Raw genomic sequence first — 22290 nt, 5'->3', positions numbered from 1 at the left:
CTCCGGACCCGGCGGGGACAGAAGTTAGGATTAACCGTTTTCGCTCGGGCAGGGCGGCTCCCGGAGGTGGAGCGCAGTCCCGACGCGCCCTGACCCGCGGAGCGGCCCGGCCGGGGCCTGGTAGGAAAACGCCGCTGCCCGGGACCGCTGTTGCCTCTGTGGCGGAGGGCGCCGATTTGTTCCACTGCATTTTCTGTGAGAAAGGCTTTTGTCTTTTTCACGTTTGTCACAGGTTGGGGGTGAACTCGCTCCGCGTGCTGCACCCGCCTCCAGGGCAGGCGCCGGGTCCGTTCCTCCTGCGGGATGTCTGCCGCCCACCCGTGGGCCTCCTGGGGTGAGTCCCTGTCCCGTCGACGGCGGGTCTTCCCGGCCGGGGCTGAGGGAGTGGGATCTGAGGGCTTCTGGGTGTCTGTTTTGGTACAGAATTAGACAACTTGGTTATTGGCGAAAGGGGAAACGTGGTGTAAAAAGTGTAATTTTTATACATTTCGTAGTCAGTCGTCTCCTGATATGTGTTATTAGTTCCCAGAGACTTTGTGGTTATTCGTGGGATGTCTTAGAAAACAGTCATACAACCGAAATTTCTTTACTACTCCCGTATTCTAATTTTATTATTGTTTTCCACTTGCGCATAATTGGCCTGTAATTTAAGATCAATGTTAAATAGTAGTGTGATGTTAGTTGTGTGTTGTGCCTTTAAGTGAGGTTTTCAGGTATTTGTCACCAAAGACATCAAGGAAGTATCTTCTGTTATTTATACGTTGAAAAAAATTAGGTTACGTTTGCCCTGACCCATGTGGCTCCATTGGTTGGGCATCGTCCCACAAACTGATCGGTCACAAGTTCCATTCCCGGGCCTGGGTCGGGGCACGTACACGAAAGGGCAGATCTGTGTTTCTCTCTTACACTGATGTTTCACTCCCTCTCTTTCTCCCTCCTTTCCCCTTTCTCTAAAAAGAAATAAATAAAATCTTTTAAAAAATTAGGTTATGTTAAACATCTTATCAGAAAGCCTCTTGGGCCATTTAAGGGGTTCTGTTATTAATTGTTTTGTGGCTATATCATATCGGTAAATTTCCTGACTGTGAGCCATCAGTGCGTTTCAGGTATAGATCTAGTTTCTTGTGGTGGATCTTTCCACGTGCCTCTGGGCATTGTTAGTGGAACTTTGCTTTGCCCATTGGTGAGAGAGGCCTTCTTTTCCATTTTGTGGCCTTCAGTCACTGGGATTGGTGTCATGGTGCCTCTCCCTTCCTTGTTCTAACCTCGTCTTCTGGTGCAGGTGTCCTTATGGACCAGTCCTGGGGGATGGCAGCTGTTGACCCATGGGTCTCCTGGGGTGAGTCAAGGGCCTGTGCTCCCACTGACTGCATTGGCTCCCATGATGTGGACTCTCCCAGCAGTGACCTACCATGGCCGGGGATCCGATCTGGGGAGCCAGGTGGGACTTTGGGGTAGGAGGGTTCTGGTCCAGATCTGTCTCGGTGCAGAGCTGGAACAGGGAGGGGTCAGAAGGCTCTGCCAGGGCCATGACGTGGTGCTGACGTCTCCAGGAGAGGGTGCCTGAGAATGAATGTGTGGTAATTCAGGCCCAGTATGGCTGTGAATAGACACTGCTTCTCAAAGGTGGTGCCTCAGAGCAAAGGGGGACTGTGTGGGCTCATGCGTTTACGCACATTCCTTATCTTTTTGGAGCCCCCTTTCTTTCATCTGTAAAATGAGAAAGTGGGTCTCTCCCCTTGCCCAACAAGGAGGGCTGCCCCCCCCCGACCCCGTCCCATCCCAGAATAAGGACCCAAATGGGCACACTTCCGCAGGGATTTTGTGCTTCTGTGACTTTGCTTTCCTCCCCCAGCTCTGTGTCCTCAGGACTCTGCCTGGCGTGTGGAGGATACCCCTGAGGAGGGAAGGAGGGCTGCTGAGCTCCCGACAGCCCAGATCCAGGTGAGATGGGGCTTTTGCTTTTTCCTAAAGGGCCACCCTGTTCCCTAAGGTTCTCAGGTTATCCCCAGCCATCCCAATCCTTGTGTTCTTCAATTTACAACAACTAGTTTCGATAGAGAAGGAATCAGTCAGAAGTGTATCGCTTCCTGAGCACAGACAGGGAGAATTCAGTTTTCATTGACTCGGAGCCTCGCTGTCTGCCAGGCTGTTCACAGTCCTGAGCCCTGACTGTGCTGTAGGTTGTTTTGATGAATGAGGGGCAGCCCCCTTGGTTGGCAGCCCCCTCTGCTTTCCTCTTCCCACCGTCCCTCATGGATTCAGTGCCAGATTCAGGCTGATGTCTGGTGAGTGCTGTGCTTTCTGAGAGGGTAACAAGGACAAGTTTCAGCCCTTGTCCTAAGGAGCTCCCAGAGTGCTTCACTCAGCTACTGAGTCCTCATGGCCTGCCTAGTGCTGCACATGTGGTTTGGAACAGAAGCCTGAGATACTTGGGGAGGCTCGGAGCCCTGGAGGAGCAGAGCCCAGCCAATGCCGTGGGAGGTGGGACAGAGTCTGCACGGAGATCACAGGGCCCAGGGCAGCTGGGGTCCTTTGCTGTGGTGAGGGAGGCTGCCCAGGACACCGGTGCATCAGTTGGATGGGCATGACCTGGCGAGCAGTGGTCTAGTCTCCTGTGGCACCACAGTGAGGGTGGGTGAGGGGGAGCTGCACGACCAGTGTCTGGGTGAAGCCTGACCCCAGTCAGATTTGGGCTTATTATCACCAGCCCCCATCCTGGTGATAATAAGGAGCCTCCAAAGAGTTGGGAGCAGGAGAGGCCAGGGTTCACAGTGTAGCTGGACAGGGGTCCTTGGCAGAGATGTGGGAATCAGGCTGGCATTTCAGGCCTTAGTGTGACCAGGGTCTGGGAGCAAGATACGAGGGGTGTTAGGGAATCGAAGCAGAAGGACTTTGTGACTAAAGGACATGAAGGTCACTCCTGAGAGAAAAAGGATAGAACTGATGATGTAGAGAGGTGGCACCTCCCTTCTTTCCTCCTGCCCATCATTCTCACTAGAGGCAGCCACTTAAGGAAAAAAAACACTTTTTAACAGCTTTATTAAAATGTTACTCGCATACCATGAAGTTTAACCTTTTAAAATGTACAGGTCAGTGGTTTTTAGTATATTCACAGAGTTGCACAACCATCACCAATATCTAATTCTAGAATATTTTCATCATTCCCAAAAGAAACCCTAATGCCCATTAGTTATTACTCCCCATTCCCCCTAACCTAGCCTCTGGCAACCACTAAACTTCTCAATGTATTTGTCGATTCTGGACATTTTATATAAAGGGAATAATACAATATATGGTGTTTTGTGCCTGGCTTCTGTCACTTAGCATGTTTTCAAGGGTCCTCTATGTTGTAGTATGTTTCAGTATTTCTTTTAATGACTCGGGCAGCCATTTTAACTCACCGTTTTCAGTTTCTGTGTTTCTAAACAAGAGGTTTTCATTCTAATACATCAATTTTTTTTTTTTTTTTATGTTTACTCCATTGACCCCATGTTGTGCAAGACGAAGAAAAATAGTTTCATTATTATATTTAGGTCATTTCTAAGTTAAAATAATGAATCAAGCAAATGTGAGATACTGTGATACAAAAATATTAAAATGTCTCAACTTCATACCTTCTCCCAGATTAAAAAAATTAAGGAAACCTCCCACTGTTTCTAAGGTGACTGGTGAAGTGCATGGTAAGTTGCCGCCACATGTGCCAGCACTGCCATCTGGGGGATCAGAGCCCTGATCTCAGTGGAGCCAGATGGGGGTTGTCTGGCATCAGAACTCCGTGGCTGTGAGATTTGCTGCTGTTGCAAGGCACAGTTGTTTCTAGATCCTGTAACAGCAGTAAAGCTAGGCTGGGTTGAAAGATGGGCGCCGAATCAGCCTCTCAGGAACAAAAGTTAGTTGTAATAAAGTGCTATGAAAAAGCCCCAATAACCACTGTGCTGCACTCTGCTGTTAACATAAGTGAGGGTTTCTGAGAATTACTAGAGTTAATGATGAGAAAATGAAATGGAGAATTAAAATAACAGCACCCTCAATGTCTGAAGAGTTGTGAATTCTGAGAACGTCCCTCCTTACACTCACTTTGGATTTTTCATGTGGGAAACTCAAGACTTGAATCATGAGTTTTATATTAAGCAACAAGAGCCTCATATCCCTCTATTGTTTCCCCCAAATGAAATATTTCCTGAAATAAAGCATTCACTTGGTAAAAACATTAAATGCCGTCCTCCCTTGTTATCTGAAGAGTCTGTTCTGGGAAATATGTTTCAGCCAGATCCTATCACTTTGAAGGATAGGGAAAATAATGTTCCAGCCTATCTAAAATCCCCAGCCAGACTCCTCAAATATGAAAACTATCCAACCCTTCTGTAACAATCCACCAACGATTTCTGCATGATTATTATGCACGTAGAACACCAGTAATCTGATAAGTCTACAGCCATCCTTGGTTGTGTCAAGAACATGCACAATCTGGGGATATTTTCTTCTCTGCAAAGATCCTGCACTAAAATATTAGTAAATCATGAAATTCTGAAGCTTCCAAAGAGGCCATCTCAACTTCCTGGGCTCCGTGTCGGAGAATTCAGGTAATGAAGCAGTCCCAGGAGATCCTGTCAGACAAACGGCTGAGACCTGGCTCAGCACCCTCTGCAGCCTCCCCCAGATCCTCACGTGGTTCAAACATGTGGCTCATGTGTTAGGGTCCGTACAGTTTTAAAATGCCTTGATAAACACATTTGTGTGTTTGCAAGACTTTTGGTGAAACATCTTTGCAGATCATCCTAGCAGGTGATGTTTGCAAAGTATGAGCTGTTGGGTATAGGTTACCTGTGTACCTGAAGGAAGGGCTCTCCCTTTTGGGGGCATGGCCCTTCTCTGTCCTGTCCTCTCGCCCCAGAGTTTCAGGGAGCAGTGAAACCTGCAGCTCCCCTCCTAGCGCAAGAGTGTCCCTCTTGTCTCCACTCGTCTGCCATTTCCCTCGAGTTTGCCTTTTTCTTTGCATACCTGAGGCCTCCATGAACTGTGGACCCTGACATGGGGCCCTATTCAGTTTGGGGTCTTTTTTTTCCCTGCTAGTCCATGGCCCTTCCAGTTTGATAACATCTTCTATTCTGGACATACTTCTTTTAAAGTATTTTGACAAATTTCATAATTACTGAAAAATAAAAAGTAATCAAACAAAACATGGTCCTCATTACTCTAAATTGGCAGTTTTTAATGTTTGGTCATACTTGCTTCATTTTCCTTTTTTTTTAATATAGTTGCTGATCATTTCCTTTCCACCCTCCCTCAGAACAACTGGAGTGCACACAGCTAATCCATTTTCATACTCATGCAGATAAACTATATAGACGTAACAGATAATAAGACCTCTTTTTTTTTAAATGCTTTTTATACTATACACATAGCTTTTCTAGAGCATTCTTTGCACACTCAGAGTGAATGTTGAAGTCCATCCATGTGCTAAATAGAGTTCCGGTTCATTCCTTTTGCCCCATCAGAGACAAGGACTGTTCATTCCTCCCATGACTGGGCTGATAAGCCTTTCCTCCCCCCTCTCCCCCCCCCCCCCGCATCATGTTTGCTGTTCCACCCCAAGCTGTGTGAATGTTCCTGTAGTTTCACTTCATGCACACATAACAGGTGTTTACTGAGGAGTCTTGTGAGTTTTAGGGTGTGTTTTCCATATGACTAGTACTGCCTAATGGTTCTGAAGAGCTGAAGCCAGGTCTCAGGGCTCCTTGAGTACTCACTTCCTGTGTCTTGGCAGCGGCTTGACGATACTTAGTTTTTGCTTACCTCACCACCAAAGTGGTATACTGCGTTACTTTAATTTGCATTTCCTTGATTACTAGTGAGGCTGAATGTTCTTTCATGTCGTCATTGGCAGTCCATATTTCCTTCTCTGGCCCTGTCCCATTCCTAGATTTCTACAGGCTGTGACTTACAGAATTGTGGTCATTTTACATACATTCTGATCTTGATCCAGATAGAAATGAACCTCTCCCAGTCTGTAGCTCGTCTTAGCTTTGTGGTATCTTTTATCACTCAGATGTTTTTCGTTATATTTATATGTCAAACATCTGTCTGCCTGTCTAGTGTTTTTGTGTTTCTTTTTGAAGAAGTCCTACATTTTAAAAATTCCCTTTTGTCCTTTCCTTTATATTCTCTTTCTGGGGTCTTCTGTTAGTTGCAGTACATCCTGAACAAACTGCCATGTCTCTGATGTCTTAATATTTCATGTCCTTCTATTGGTGGTGGTGAGGGAATTGGGGAGCCTGGCTGGCATTTTCACCCCCATGACTTCTTTCTGGGGCCTTGGGTTACACGGTGGGCCAGAAGCAATCGCTATGTCGCCTATCTCTTCTTTGTATTCTGTATACTTTTTCCTGTCCTCTCAGCCTCTCTTCTGTTATTCTGCTATGTTTTACACTGAAATCTCCCCAGCCTGAGACTTGGAATTATAGCTCATTGACCTTGTGTGCGGCAGCTGCCTGAATTCTGTGTCCTCCTGGCCGCTGAATTCAGTCATGCCTCGAGGGCTTCTCTGGTCAGTCCGTGTTTACTGGTAAAGCGCTGTGAGGCTGTTTCAGAGTCAGGTCTAGTTTCTAATCGGCCTTGCTCCCTCCCTGTATGTCTCCTGATGAATCTCATTCTAAGCTCAGTGGGCCTGGGTGGGCCAGGATCATAAGGCCGGTTCTGCATCCATGTTCCAGGTTGCAGCTGGCCTGTTTAGCCCTTACCCTCTCCCATCGTCGGGCTAAAGAGGTCTTTGCTCCTCTGGGGTTGCCACCCATACTCCAGTCTGAGAGGTCAGGGCTGCTGGTGGGGGGATGGGGGGCAAATGGGAAAGCTCTCATAAACACACACCTTCCCCTCATCTGTGTACAGCCTCGCTCACTCCTGCCTTCACTGTATCTGTAAGCTCAGCCCAGGGCCTCTCCTGGGTCTCGCTTCTGTAGCAGCCCCTTCCTGTGGACCCCGTTTCCTGAGGGCACCCCTTTTCTCTGCTCCCTGTCTTCCAGGAGGATGTGCATGGCTATGTATCCATGGCTCTTCCCTTCACTGACTGCGCTATTTCTTTTACCTGAGGATATGTTTCTTGATTTCAGAGAGAAACATTCATCAGTTGCCTACATGCCCCTACTGGGGATGGAAACTATGACCTTCTGGTGCGTGGGATGACGCTTAGGTCACATACCTAGGTTGCAGGTTGGTTCTCTGGTCAGGGCACCTACGGGAGGCAACTGATCACTGTTTTTGTCTCAGGTCAGCCTTTTTCTCTGTCCTCTCTCTAAAAATCAATAAAACATACCCTCAGGTGAGGATTAAAAACTAAAACTAAAACCTTTTCTTAAATTTAGTAGATCTTTAAGCCCAGAGGTGGACCGTGAGGTGCATTCCTTTCCTGTCGCCACTATAACAGATCACCACAAACTTAACGGCTCAGAACAACACAAATTCCCTCACCTGCTCTGGAGCTCAGAAGGCTCTGTGGGTGGCAGGGCTGCATCTCTTCCGGAGCTGCCTCGTTTTTCCCACCTTCAAGGGGCCGCCCACATTTCTTGGTTCCTGGCTCCTTCCTCCATTGTTACACTCCATCACCCGACTTCTGCATCCTGTGTCACATCTCAGGCTCTGATCCTCTGGTCTGCCTCTTTCACTCACAAGGACTCTTGTGATGACGTTGAGGCCACCTGGCTCATCGCCCCATCTCAGCCTCTTTTTATTTTTATTTTATTTTATTTTTTCACAGAGAAACATTGTTATGTTGTTCCACTTATTAATGCAGTCACTGTTTGCTTCTTGTAAATACTCTGATTGGGGATCAAATCTGCAATTTTGGCTTAGAGGGACAACACTAAAACCAGCTGAGCAACCGAGCCAGGGTTCCACCTTAGTCTCCTTAATCACATCTCTGCAAGGTCCCTTTTGCAGGTTCTGAAGATGAGGATGTGGAGGACAAATTGAGGGGCCCGTAGCCAATCACAGACACCGACATTCACCATCTTCAGCCACTGTCAGCATTCAGCTTTCTGACTTTCTATCAATTTTGACACACAGCATTTTTTTTTTAAAAAAAAGGCATTTTCAAGCATATCTCAGATATGTTTTTACCTGTGAACATGTCCGGTTATTTACCTGAGATACCTACCTTTTACAAGATAGCCAAGATACCCAACAAAACTAACAATGATTTCTTAGTACTACCTAATACCCAGTCTACATTCAGTTTTCCCCACATGTCCTGAAAATGTCTTTTTACTGTTGGGTCGGTTTGAATCCGGGACCACATGAGGGTCATGCATTGCATATGCATCATCTGCTGAAGACACTAGATCACTGGCCCTGTGGTTTGCCTTGTTTTGCACTTGTGCTGTCATTGATAAGCCCCTTGTCCATTTATCTGTTACAAACTGGTGCTGGGCTTGAGGCTGGAGTAGATTCAGGTTTCATATTTTGGCAAGAGTACTTTGTAGGTGGTGCTGGGTCCTCCTACTGGGAGGCATCAGTGGGCCCAGGGTGTCCAGTTGTCTCACCTACAAATGACGGATAAGTTAGCTGGTGCTGGTGTTGTCAGCCTGACCCCTCCTGTTGTCAAGTTCCCTGTCCTATTTTTTAAAATTTATTTAGAGAAGAAGGAAGGGAGAAAGGCAGGGAAAGAAACTGGTTGCTTCTCGCATGCCCCTAACTGGGGACCTGACCTGCAACCCAGGCATGTGTCCTGACTGGGAATTGAATTGGAGACCTTTGGATTCTTAGGCTGGCACTCAATCCACTGAGCCACACCAGTCAGGGCAAAATTTATTTATATTTAATCTTCACCCAACTGTATGTTTATTGATTTTTAGAGAGAGAGGAAGGGTGAGACAGAGAACATCAATTGGTTGCCTCTCATATGCTCCAACTGGGGATTGAACCCAAAACCTTTTGGTGTATGAGACAACGCTCCGACCACATGAGCCACCTGGCCAGAGTTTTTCTGTGTTTTTTTTAAAGTGGGTGTGTAGGGTTTACATAGGGGTCTCAGGAGGGGTGGGAGTTGGATTTTGAGGCTACCTAAGGAGACGAGATAGTATGAGATGAGCACAGCCTCCTGGCGGGTCGCCTGAGTGCAATCACTCTGCACATGCATTGAGGTGCTGTCTCTACTTTTCCACCTGAGGTCATGTTTGAGTGATATGTTGGCGTTACCCAGAACGTAGAAGCAGCAGTGATCGAGGAAACATAAGAAATTGGCATTGATGTGTCCAGGGATGGGACCGGTTTCATCAGAGGTTTGTGGCCAGCACTTTCCAGTGCATGTGTGGAGTCAGGGAATCATAGGAGTAGAACAGCCCTGTGCTTTCAGCCATTCACTGTGAAGGTGAAGGGGGAGCTATTCAGGACAGAAAAAGATCAGAATGGAGGGCCGACCCTGATCAGATGGCTTGCAGGGGCAGAAAGGCTGGCCGTGGGGTAGAAGAGACATGAGGATGCAGCTGTGAGAGGTGGGTGGAGGGTCACAGGGCTGTCCAAGTGGAATTGCACTCACACGGGGAGACCAGAACATGTTTCCAGGTGGACGGGATGACCGTCATGCACAGATAGGTCTTAGGTGGGGCCTAGATGTAAATGGGGGCTGCAGGGTGTGTATCACATCCCCGATGCTGCCCAGCTGACTCCCTGCCACCACTGCAAGGGGAGGCCTGCCCCTCCAGAAATGGCCGCACCCCCAAAGTTCACGGTGATTGCTTAGGAGGACTATGAACTGTGCATTCATTGTAAAAATCAGACTTGGATTATAATTCATCTTTTCCACTTGTATTTTAGCGAGTATTTCTGGTTCTATTTTTCCTAAAAACATCAGTTTGGACTTTTTAAAACTCAGAGTGCTTTTGACAACAACTGTGACTGATTCCTCTTGGCTGAATCCTGTCCCACCCTGGCTCTGATCCTTGGGACGGAGGCGATCTGGGAAAGGAGACTTCCTGCTGTGGCCAACAGCGTGGTCTGCGAATGTTCAGATCCCCCTTCCAGGGCCCAGTCCCGGGGTCTGGGGTCTTTGGCCTGTGCTTGTAGCCTACATCTGCCTGGTCGTGGCCTCGCTGAGCATCTGCATCTCCAGAAAAAGGGGGCATTGGCCCAGTGGTTGATTCCCTGACTCCACACACACACACACACACACACACACAGGAAAGTGCTGACAACAAACCTCCTTTGATGAAACCGACCCCAGCTCTGGACCTATCAGTGCCAATTTTTTGCATGTCCTCTCTCAGATCTGCCCAGGCCTCAGTTTCCTTGATCGCTGCTGCTTCTATGTTCTGGGTAATGCCAACATTGTAGCTAAATGGGACTTAGGATAGAGAAATACAGACAGCACAACCTCCTTTTTGTTTTGGTTACTGTGGCCCAGATATCCAATTCCTTGAGTACATGTGAGATGCAGGGCCCCAGATGCTCACAGTGCAACCCTGACTGCAGCAGAGGGCTGTCAGCCTCACTCCACCCTCAGAAAACACTGAAGGGGGTGGCCCCAGGCTGAGGAGGAACCTTTGTGCTCTTGTAGGAACCAGTGACCTTCAAGGATGTGGCTGTGGACTTTACCCAGGAGGAGTGGGGGCAGCTGGACCCTGTTCAGAGGACGCTGTACCGGGATGTGATGCTGGAGACCTTTGGGCACCTGCTGTCTGTGGGTAAGGCTGGTGCTGCCTCGTGAATGAGGTGATTGTCATGGCAATATCGTCTGTACTATGTGCTTGAGGCTCACAGGGGCCTCAGAGGGCTGAGGGGATCTTGAGGCTCAAGTGTGAATTCCTAGTGCTTCCAGAGCAGGAAGCAGGAGGGCCCCTGCTTACTCTGCCCAAGTGAGAGTCATGGAGGAAGAGGCAAAGGAGGCTATACAGGCGACTCATGTCCTATGTTTCTTCACATGCAGGGAATCAGATCCCCAAGCCTGAGGTCATCTCCCTGCTGGAGCGAGGAGGAGAGCCATGGTTGGTGGAGCAAACGTGTCCTCAGGGCACCTGTGCAGGTGAGGGCAGGCCCCAGGTGGGAGCAAGGGACCTGCCCCCAAGCCCGCCTTGTTAGAGACATGGGCTGAGGCCTTGAGGAGTCCTTCCTCAGACACACTCACAGTTCCCTCCCAGGAGCCCTGTCCCTCATGTTGACATTCTGCTGCTGTTGAATCAAAGCCAATATGCCTTCCTCTTTAACAAGGTGGGTTTTTGTAAACTACTTTCCCCACCTCACCGTCCACTGTCCTGATGTCTCCTCTATTCTCTGCTGTGCCTTTCTCTCAATTTCTCATTCTCTAAGCTGCTTCTGAATTCTTTCTTCATTAATTGCCAGACTTGTAGCCTGTAGCCACAGAATTTTTTCTATAAAAACAAATGAGAAAATAGGGTTTTTTTAAATTATTTTTTAGAGAGGAAGAGTAACATCGATGTGTGAGAGATGACCCTTTTCTGGAGATGCAGACGCTCAGCGAGGCCAGGACCAGGCAGATGTAGGCTACAAGCCCGGGCCAGACCAAAGACCCCAGACCCCAGGACTGGACCCTGGAAGGGGGAAAGAGAGAGGGAGAGAAACATCAATGTGCGAGAGATACTTTGATTGGTTGCCTCTCTCATGCCCTCAACTGGGGACCTGGCCTGCAATCCAGGCATGTGCTGTGACCAGAAATTGAACTGGCGATCTTTCAGTCCACAGGCCAGCACTCAGTCCACTGAGCCTCACCAACCAGGACTGAAATTATTTTTTAAAGGTTTTTCTTCAAGAGAGAGAGGAAGCAGAGAAACATCGATGTGAGAGAGAAACACCAATCGGCTGCCTCCTACATGTGCTCCAACCAGGGATCAGGCCCACAACTCAGGCACGTGACCTGGCTGGAATTGAACCAGTGACCTTTTGGTTATAGGATGATGCTTCAACCAACTAAGCCATACCAGCCAGGGATTTACTGTGCATATTTGAGTTATTTTATTAGTGCTTTTCCTGCAGTTTAAAATTAACCTCTTAGCCCTGGCTAGTGTGGCTCAGTGGACTGAACACCAATCTGCGGACCAAAAGGGTGCTGGTTCGATTCCCAGCCAGGGCACATACCTGGGTTGTGGGCCTGGGCCCCTACTGGGGCGTGGGAGAGGTAGCCAGTTGATGTTTCTCTTGGACATCGGTATTTCTCTCCCTCTTTTTCTCCCTCCTTGAGCTTCTTTCCAAAAAGTAAATAAAAAAAAATTTTTTTTTTTAATAAAATTAGCACTGGCTGGTGTGGCTCAGTGGATTGAGCGCTGCCAACCTGCAAACCAAAGGGTTGCTGGTTTGATTCCCAGTCAGGGCACATGCCTGGGTTGCGGGCCAGGTCCCCAGTAGGGGTGCATAAAAGGCAACCACACATTGATGTTTCTCTTCCTCTCTCTCCCCCTCCCTTCCCCTCTGTCTAAAAAAATAAATAAATTTTAAAAATAAATAAAATTAACACCTTAATTTATAATAATCTAGTTTAGATTAATACAATTTTAACATAGACAGTATACGAAAACTTTGGTTTTGTATATATCTGTCTTTCCCCTTTTATGCTGTTATTGTCACATCTCTTATGTTGTGAGTCACCCACCATAGATTTATAATTGTTGTCTTATATAGTATCTTTAAAATCAGGTAGATAAAAAGGAGTTACAATCCAAAAAATGCATTTATACAGTCTTGCTTTGTCGACCTATGTAACCACACCTTTATTGGTGTTTATTTCAAGTTACTGTCCTTCCATTTCAACCTAGAGGACTCCTTTTCATGTTTCTCATGGGGCAAGTTTGCTAGCAGCAAACTCTCCCAGGCTTGGTTTATCTGGGAATGTCTTTATTTCTCCATTGTTGAACGATCGTTGTGCCAGATATGCAACTCGTGGTTGACAGTTTTTCTTTCTGGCCTACATGGTTTCTGGTGAGAATGAAGCTGTCCGTCTGAGGAGCACCCCCGGTCTGCGATAAGCTGCTTCCTCTTGCTGTCTTCAAGTCTCTCACTGTGGCTCTGGAAATTTAATTATGATCTGTGTGCATATGGTCTTCTAGATTCCCAGGAGTAACCTCTTCAAAGCCCCTACGGACAGCTCATGCCTCAGTTTCCTTTCATCTTTTTGGTTTGTGTATTGTCAGCCCCAACGGTCTCAGACTGTAATGACTTCCCAACTTGGCCTGTAAGTGTTGTTCCTCCCTAGAAGATTCCAGCACTGTGTGAGTTCCCAGCAAGCCTCTGCATGAGGGCTGCCCCAGGGAACCACCTCACAGGTCGGATAATGACTGTTCTGTGGGAATGAGGCTTTGACAAGTCCAGCCTGTTCTACTCTGAACAGTACCAAAAATACGGGCCGTTAGTTTCTGAGGATACCGCTGAGTTGGGGAGCCAGCAACTCGGTTCCAGTGTCACACCACTCACTGTTGTTATCAGAATGCAGCCACTTTTCTAGAATAAGCTCTCCTTGGGCTGCTTCAAGGCTTTTGTTAGTTTATAGAATTCTGAAGAAACAGATTCTGCTGGCTGCCAGGTGTTTGGGTGCTTTGGTGGAAGGGGTGAAATTTCAAAGGTCCTCAATGCGCTGTTTGCCTTGACTTCTTGTCCCAGGTAATCAGTATATCTATTGTTTGTTTCCATAGTTTCTTTATGCAACTGAAGGCGTGTAGGGACAGGTACTTACTTTTCATCTTTTGAAAGGTAGAATAAAATACAGTGTTTTGTACTTTGCTGTTTTTGTTTTTATTTTTCATTATTTATTTATTTTTACTCCTCACCAAGGATATTTTTTATTATTGATTTTAGAGAGAGAGACGAAGGAGGGGATGGAAAGAGAGGCACTGATTGGTTGCCTCCCATATGCACCCAACTGGGAATCGAACCCGCAGCCTTTTGGAGTATAAGACAGTGCTCCAGCCAGTTGAGCCACCCAGCCAGGGCTATATTGCTGGTTTTAATTCAAGGGTGTATCATAGCCTCTTTTGAGTCCTGAAGGTGGACATCTTCCATTCTCTCTAATCAAGTGGATTATTGGGCAGCCTCACCATTTGTCCCCCATTCAGATTGGAAAACTTCATGAATTCTGGTGGCTTTAACTCTCCCACCATCAGTGCTGACCATTCTGTACCAACTCAACTGTCTTCTTGATCTTGATACAACCAGGAATCTCATCTTTCCCTTTTAAACTGTCTCCTCATCTTCCTGGTGTATGTTCCTGGTACCAGCCTTCCTTCAGTGAGTCCCCTAAGCTGCACATTTAGAAGTCATTCTGACTTCCTGCTTCTCCTTCTCCAAGAAGTAATCCCTCTTCCTACTCCTGAGATTTTCTTCCTCTGACTGTCAGTGGTGTCATTCAGTATCCACTGCCGTCCTTGCAGATCCCTTCTCATAACTGCAGCTCAAGTTGATGAGTAAATTCTTCCCTGTTATTAACCACCTCAGGCCTTATTTCTAGGTTTATGTTGCTGAAATCTTCCATTATGAGGTCAGTACACCTACAGTGATTCAAGTTGCCCTTTTAATAACTCTCACCAGACCAAGACCTTGCAATTTTTTCTATTGTTTTTCTCATTTCCTGACTAGTTCCTGCAGTTAACTCAGAGGGCTCCTTCAGTGTCCTCTTCACATAGCAGCCTGGTCACAAATGCCTTTGGGTGTTAGTGTCAGTCTGTACTGGAGCTGTGCCCAAAGGCTGAGTTCATGTTGTTTCTCTGTGTGAAACCTTCCCTGATTGTGCTAATCATCTCACCTCCTACCCTCTCAACACCTACAACTCCACAGTCTCTCAGGGGTTCATTGTGTGCACTGTTCATAACTGGTCACTCTGTGCTCTCATCACATGGTTCTGACTTCCCTGGGAGAAGAGACTGTACTTTCCTGTCTCTGGTTCTGACACTCAGGCCACAAGTATGAATATAAAGTTGGACAAGAATTGTTCATTTGGTCAGTGACTTGATCAGCTAGTATTTTTAGGAATTTTCTGCTGGAAGTTTTCAAAACTGTATGAAGATCATTTCTTAACGTCTAGGATCTAACCTTGAAATTGATAATAAATATAAGTTCTTGAGCAGAGTAGGGCCTCTGTTGTAATAGACTCAGGTAGAAAAATGGGGAAAATGGTGGATGGTGACGTGAGAAGGAGAAAAACCTAGAGAAAGAGGACGAGGGTCCAGGTCCTGTTGTGCAGTTTTAGACCTTGTGGTAGGCTGTGTGATAACACACACACAACTCCTGCCCTGAAAAACAGAAGTCCTATCCTAAACCTGTGAACATGGATTATCCCAGTGGTCCCATTGTAGTCATGATGTCCTTCTAAGAGTGAAGCAGGTATGTCAGCAACACAAACAGATGTGATTGAGAGAAGCAGAGGCTGAATTATGTGACTTGAAGATGGAAGAAAGAACCACAAGCCAAAGAATGCAGGCAGCTTCTAGAAGTGGGCAAAGGGACCCTGAGTGGGTCATTCAGTTGGAGCAATGTCCCAATATGCCAAGGTTGCAGGTTTGATTTCCAGTCAGAACATATAGAAATCAACCAATGAATACATGAGTGAGTGAAACAACAAATTGATGTTTCTCTTTTTTTCTCTCTCTGTAAGAAAAAGTCAATCAATAAATAAAAATAAAAGTGAGAAAAGGCAAAGATAGGGATTCTCCCCTAGAGTTTCTGAAGAGAAGCTACTTTGATTTTAATCCAGTGAAAGCCATTTCAGACATCTGACTGCCAGACTGTAGGACAGTAGTTGGTGTTATTTTAAGCCACTACCTGACGTGTGTGGGAGTTTGTTGCAGCAGCAGTAGGAAGCTAATGCCTCTTCACGTGTTGGGGGACTGATACCTCAGCACTGTTGATAGGTGGCTTCACGTATGGAATTAGCCAGACATTTCAATGAATTCACAATCTCATTTAGTCATCAGAAAAGTCCTCCAATGATAGCGGCAGAGCCAGTATTTAAATACAGGTGATCAGACTATAACTGTACCTGTCTCACCCCAATATGCTGCCTTTCAAGTCCACATCTTGTGTCATTGCTCCACAAATGATTCCATAGTTATTAGAGGAATTGTAACTTTAGGAATATCCTTAAACCACGTGATTTTTGCCCTTTAAGGAGATGAATTTTGTGTTACTGGCAGAACTCTACGGCGTAGGAAGTAATGTGAAAGCCTATTATCATACATAACATCTTGGCTTGAATCCTGTGTTGGTGATACTTAAACACCAGCCTCTCCTATTTTGGCAAATGTCAAAACGGGAACAGTAAGGACATTATAACACAGAAAGGAATTAGTACACCTTAATAATTTAAATGGTAATTCCTAAGAGCTTGGTTGCTCATCCATCTTTTTTTAAAATTGATTTTTAGAGAGAGGAAAAGGGAGAGACAGAGAGAATCACTGATTTGTTTTTCCACTTCCTTATGCATTCATTGGTTGATTCCTGTACGTGCCCTGATCAAACCTGTGGTGTTGCTATATGGGGATGACGTGCTAACTAAACTGAGCTACCCGGCCAGGGCTTTCCACTGTCCTTTGTTAAGCCAGTTATTTTTATTTTTTCACCTTAATAGTATTAACGATGCCCTTTTGTCAGGGACCCCTCCAAGAGAACCCCCAGGTTCAGTGACTCACTTAGAAGGACTGACTCTCAGGACTCAGAGTCATTGTACTCAGGGTACTGCTTTATTACAGTGAAAAGATATAAAGTAACAGCAGAAGGAAAAGGCTCTTAAGCTAAATTCAGAGGAGGAAACCAAGTACAAGCTTTCTAGAGTTCTTTCCCCTGGAGTTGCAAAGGACACACTTAATTCCTTTAGCAGCAAGTTGTTAAGACATGTGGGAAGTGTCATCTACTACGGGAAGCTTGCTTAAGGCTGGGAGCCCAGGGTGTTTTTTGGGGGGTTAACCATTTAGGCACACATGACTGGCTGCAATCATGGAAGCCCTGGACCCTAGAAGCAAAGCAGGTGTTTACCGTAAAGGACATTGTTAGTACAGACTATTTAGAGAAATTGTATGTGTGCTTCAAGGTCATAAGCATGGAAAATACTCATCAGTTACAGCATTCTGAGACCTCAAGTCCTAGGAGTTGGTGGAGGGTCAGTTATGAAACAGGCCTTCCTGAGAATGTGCAGTTTGAGCAGCTCAAGAGATGTAGAGTTACCTCTTTCCTGCACACCCTTATCTGGTCCTCATTTCCCTGGGAAAATGCTCATGAGTGGATTTTATATTCAGCATATGCTTCATATTGTGGTTAACTATTTTCATTCATTTTCACTGTTTTACTTTTCTCTGTTACAACCTTCCTCCGCGTTACACATCTATTTGAAAACACATTCACACTTGTTTTTTCAATAATACGGACAAAAAAATCCCACCTTTTCCACTCTATTCTTAGAAGTTTTTTTTCTGTGTTCTCACAGCTTTTTTTTTCCCTGTTTATTTCAGAAACGGTGAGAAATCCTGAAAGCAAAGCATTGATCCCAACACATAGCATTTTTGAGGAAGAACAATCCCACAGCTTGAAGTTGGAACGATATGTGTGGCGTAACCCTTGGTTCTCCAGGTTAGAAATTTTGGGGTGTGAAGACCAATTACAGATGTTCCACGTGAACCAGAGTACAGCTATGAGGCAAATGGTCTTCATGCAAAAGCAAGTATTATCTCCAAGCGGCTCTGCATTCTGTGAACTTGGGGCAGAATGTAGCCAGAGCTTAAACCTTATTCCATCTCAGAGAGTTTCTCAAATAGAACGTTTCTATAAGCCTGATACAAATGCTGAAAGTTGGAGGTGTAACTCCGCCATAATGTATGCAGATAAGATTACCTGTGAAAATAATGATTATGACAAAGCCTTCTACCATTCCATGCAACCTATTCACCCTGTAAGGATGCAAACTGGAGATAATCTTTTCACATGTTCTGATGCTGTTAAATCTTTCAATCATGTACTACATTTTGGTGATCATAAGGGAATGCATACAGGAGGAAAACTCTATGAATATAAGGAATGCCATCAAATCTTTAACCAGAGCCCACCATTTATTGACCACCCACAATCTCATGTTGGAGAAAACCAGTATGGCTACAAAGAATATGAGAATATCTTTTACTTCTCATCCTTTATGGAGCATCAGAAGATCAGTACTGTAGAGAAAGCATATAAATACAATGAATGGGAGAAAGTCTTTGGGTATGACTCATTCCTCACTCAACATACAAGCACTTACACTGCCGAGAAACCCTATGAATACAATGAATGTGGGACATCTTTCATCTGGAGCTCTTACCTTATCCAACATAAGAAAACTCATACTGGAGAGAAACCCTACGAGTGTGATAAATGTGGAAAAGTTTTTAGGAATCGTTCAGCCCTTACTAAACATGAACGGACTCACACTGGAATAAAACCCTACGAATGTAATAAGTGTGGAAAAGCCTTCAGCTGGAATTCTCATCTTATTGTGCATACAAGAATTCATACAGGAGAGAAACCTTACGTATGTAATGAATGTGGGAAGTCTTTCAACTGGAACTCCCATCTTATTGGACATCAGAGAACTCATACTGGAGAGAAACCTTTTGAATGTACTGAATGTGGGAAATCTTTCAGCTGGAGCTCCCATCTTATTGCCCACATGAGAATGCATACTGGAGAGAAGCCCTTTAAATGTGATGAATGTGAAAAAGCTTTTAGAGATTACTCAGCTCTTAGTAAACATGAAAGAACTCACTCTGGAGCAAAACCATATAAATGTACTGAATGTGGAAAATCTTTCAGCTGGAGCTCCCACCTTATTGCCCATCAGAGAACTCACACAGGAGAGAAACCCTATAACTGTCAGGAATGCGGCAAAGCATTCAGGGAACGCTCAGCTCTCACAAAACATGAAATAATTCATTCTGGAATTAAGCCCTATGAATGTAATAAATGTGGAAAATCCTGTAGCCAGATGGCTCACCTTGTTAGACACCAGAGGACTCACACTGGAGAAAAGCCCTATGAATGCAATAAATGTGGGAAATCTTTCAGCCAGAGCTGTCACCTTGTTGCTCATCGGAGAATTCACACAGGTGAGAAGCCCTATAAGTGTAATCAGTGTGAAAGATCCTTTAACTGTAGCTCTCACCTCATTGCACACCGGAGAACTCACACTGGAGAGAAACCATATAGATGTAACGAATGTGGAAAAGCATTTAATGAGAGTTCTTCCCTCATTGTGCACCTGAGAAACCACACTGGAGAAAAGCCCTACAAATGTAATCACTGTGAGAAGGCTTTCTGTAAGAATTCTTCTCTTATCATTCATCAGAGAATGCACAGTGGAGAGAAACGCTTCATATGCAGCGACTGTGGAAAATCCTACAGTGGTCATTCAGCCCTGCTTCAGCACCAGAGGAGTCATAGTGAAAGGAAAGTCTGTGAATTGAACTGATGGGAGATTTTCTTTGTACATTTGATAACATTTTGAAAAAAACCCTTATAATTAGAAGGAGCTGTTTGTTTTTTTTTTTAGTAAGAGTTAAGTAAGACTCTTCCCCTTACTACTCAATAGGAAATATTTTCTTAGAAGAAACCAATGAATGAAAAGAATAGAGGAAAGCTTAGCAGTTATGTAGCCCTTATTTAACTTTAGATACTTAAGAGTAAAGAAAACTCCAAACTCCTCTCATGGTCCATCAGGAATCCTACTTGAGGAATTTGAATGTAGGGAATGAAACATCTTTTTGTAAGAGATCTCAACTATCTGTGGATCAGAGTGCATTGTTGAGGGAGAAACCTTATGCTAGGAAAAGTGTTTCAGCTGGAAATACACTGTTTTGCTTTGAGCTGGAGTATTGGATGGGAAGCTTAATAATAACAGTTTGTGCATAATTATGGAAATACAGATTTTGCTATTATAAGGGGGAGGGTCTGGGTGCCCTTTAAGGAATAGAATGTGGAATATTAAGTTTGAATTTAAGAGAAAAATAGTATTGAACGGTATATTTACTGTTGATCAAGATTAACCTTAGAAATGATTAGTAAATGAGATTACTAATGGTGGAAATATTATTGCCTAGAAGTATGAGACTGATGTTGTTGGGACAAAAAGCGATACTTAATAACCCAGTGTATCAGTGTCCACAGTTTACTCATTACTGCATTGTTGGACATTAGTTTTTAATTTGTTTTAGGCAATTGCTGTAAGTTATGATTATGGACACTGCATCAACATACATAACCTGAAGGAATAAAAAGGACACAGAGTTGTAAATACGTATCTAACATCTAAAAAACGTATATTAATAAGAACTGGAAAGACCCATGGATAAATTAACACAGTTAATTTTTAAAAAGTTTTTTTAAGTTTTACAAACATACAGCACTTAACTATGTGCTAGACTTTGTTTTAAATGCTTTTCAATTATTAATTTGTTCAATACTTTATATGAGGTTGGTGCCATTATTATCGTCCCAGTTTTACAAATGGAGAAACTGAGGCAGAGATGTTGATAAACTTAACTAAGGATGCAGTTAGTAAGGAGTAGCACTGAGTTTGTTTGGCTCCAGAGTTAATGTTTTTAACCACTATGTTATGCTGACTCTCCAGTGATTTTTTCCCCCCAAATGTTTTTCTGTTGTTGTTATTGTTCAGTGTTTCTATAGTAGATACTTGATAATAAAAATCAAGAAATTTCTAAATAATGAGAAATAAAGTTACCTGGTTCTCTGTCCTGAAGGATTTTCAGTTACATGAACACGAAGCTCCCTTCGGAATATGAAGTCTGGACATTCAGAATCCCTGCATTTTCTGAGACCTGGGTTCCTTGGGATCACATCACCCACAACCGTGAGGATTACAGCAGAGCAGGGGCTGGAGGACTTAACTGGAAGTTCAGACAAGACAGAGGAATGCTCCCCAGTGGGTTCAGAATGCCCCTCACATGGCAGAGGGCAGGACACAGCACTGCACATGGATGCATCATTCCTCACAGTCTCCCCTGAATTCATGTTTCTATTTTATCTTCTCCAGATGAAAAAATTGCTTGATCGCAGAGAGGACTCAGATGGGAATGGTGCTAATCAGTCCTCTCAGAGGGAGGAAGTCTCTCTGAGAGTTCACAGGGCAAAGGGGGTGAGATGGACAGGAGTCCTTGGGTGGCTTCCCTCCAGTTCTGTCATATTTCCTGTATTTCCGTAAATATTTCCTGTAGGGCTATAGTTAGGGGCGAGCCATCCTTCCTGGAGAGGTTTCAAGGGTATTGGTTAGAAATCCAGGGCACAAAAGGTTCATGGAGGTCCATGACTCCTCACTGGTTGTACAACAGCGGCCTCCTGGTGGTGTGGGATGTTCATCTGAGTGCCGTTACTGAAGCTTCCATAGGCATGTGGGATCTGATTCCCTCCCTTTCAGGACTTACTGCATAGTGGTCACCCAGTGTTATAGGGGTGAATTCAAGTCATTGCATGGCTTTCTCACATGCTTTGTGCCAAGACCCGTAGAAAGAATAGAGGTCGCAGTATGTAATCCTGTTGGATAATTGTACATATATGTGGTCTGTTGTTGACCAAAACGTCATCACCTGGTACATGGCCATTACTGGGAAAGCAAGCCTCCCAGCTTAAGAACTTCCTGGAGGCTCTGCTCACCCCGGTTTATTAACTGGATGCTACTCTTGTCCAGTGAACAAACTTGCTGGCCTGGGAGGCGGTGAGCTCACTCTTTTGGACCTTGGTGCAAACTGAACAGGGCCCACCACTTGGCCACTGCTGTCTCAGGGGATCCTCCAAGGCCCAGCATGCCAGGGGGTGTAATACCCCAGGTGGAGGGCAGAGAGGCCATCTTCCACAACTAACATTACATGTAAATGCACATAAGCCAGTCTTTAAGGTGATAATCTAAGTAGCCTGTTTACAATGATCCTAAATCTGGACGTCTTAAGTTCCAGAATACGTGTAGGACTGAAGCACTCAGATATGAGTTAAGTGTGTACTAGCCAGAGAGGTTACAACTAGTCAATATTGAAAACAGTGAAGGGAGGGGGGCGTGTGGGGTGGGGATGGCAGTGGACTCCATGCTCATGCAGAAATCTTGTGAGGACATTAATGACCCATAGGTGATGCCACGGGTCTTGGGGAAAGATACAAACACAGAATGGGAACAGGTGGATGTTGATGTGAGAATAGCTACACTTAGATCACCCTGAGAGGGGCTGAGTGCCTGGGAAATGGCTGGTGTGCTTGTTCGTTTGTTCACTTGTGTTCAGCAAATATTTTGGGAGAGGCCACTGTTTGTGGAGCCTATGCCAATCTGTG

The 22290-nt window shown here is 45.1% G+C and overlaps 1 protein-coding gene across 2 annotated transcripts; it reads left to right on the top strand.

Moving 5' to 3' along the window:
• Nucleotides 1-235: 235 nt before the first annotated feature.
• On the top strand, nt 236-20386 carry ZNF606 (zinc finger protein 606). Of its 2 annotated transcripts, none has more exons than XM_054567807.1 (6): nt 236-334; nt 1283-1339; nt 1856-1944; nt 10553-10679; nt 10922-11017; nt 17439-20386. In XM_054567807.1, the coding sequence occupies exons 1-6, from the start codon at nt 304-306 to the stop codon at nt 19424-19426; spliced, it is 2388 nt and encodes a 795-aa protein (XP_054423782.1). In that variant the 5' UTR covers nt 236-303; the 3' UTR covers nt 19427-20386. The 2 variants fall into 2 exon arrangements, with proteins under 2 accessions (XP_054423782.1, XP_054423780.1); XM_054567805.1 differs by having other exon boundaries at nt 1283-1441.
• Nucleotides 20387-22290: the final 1904 nt, after the last annotated feature.

The sequence above is a fragment of the Pteronotus mesoamericanus genome, unplaced genomic scaffold, assembly GCF_021234165.1.
Source record: "Pteronotus mesoamericanus isolate MK-2021 breed Mesoamerican mustached bat unplaced genomic scaffold, CSHL_Meso_final contig_199, whole genome shotgun sequence".
Classification (NCBI taxonomy): Eukaryota; Metazoa; Chordata; class Mammalia; order Chiroptera; family Mormoopidae; genus Pteronotus; species Pteronotus mesoamericanus.
This window is presented reverse-complemented; position numbering and strand designations above follow the sequence as displayed.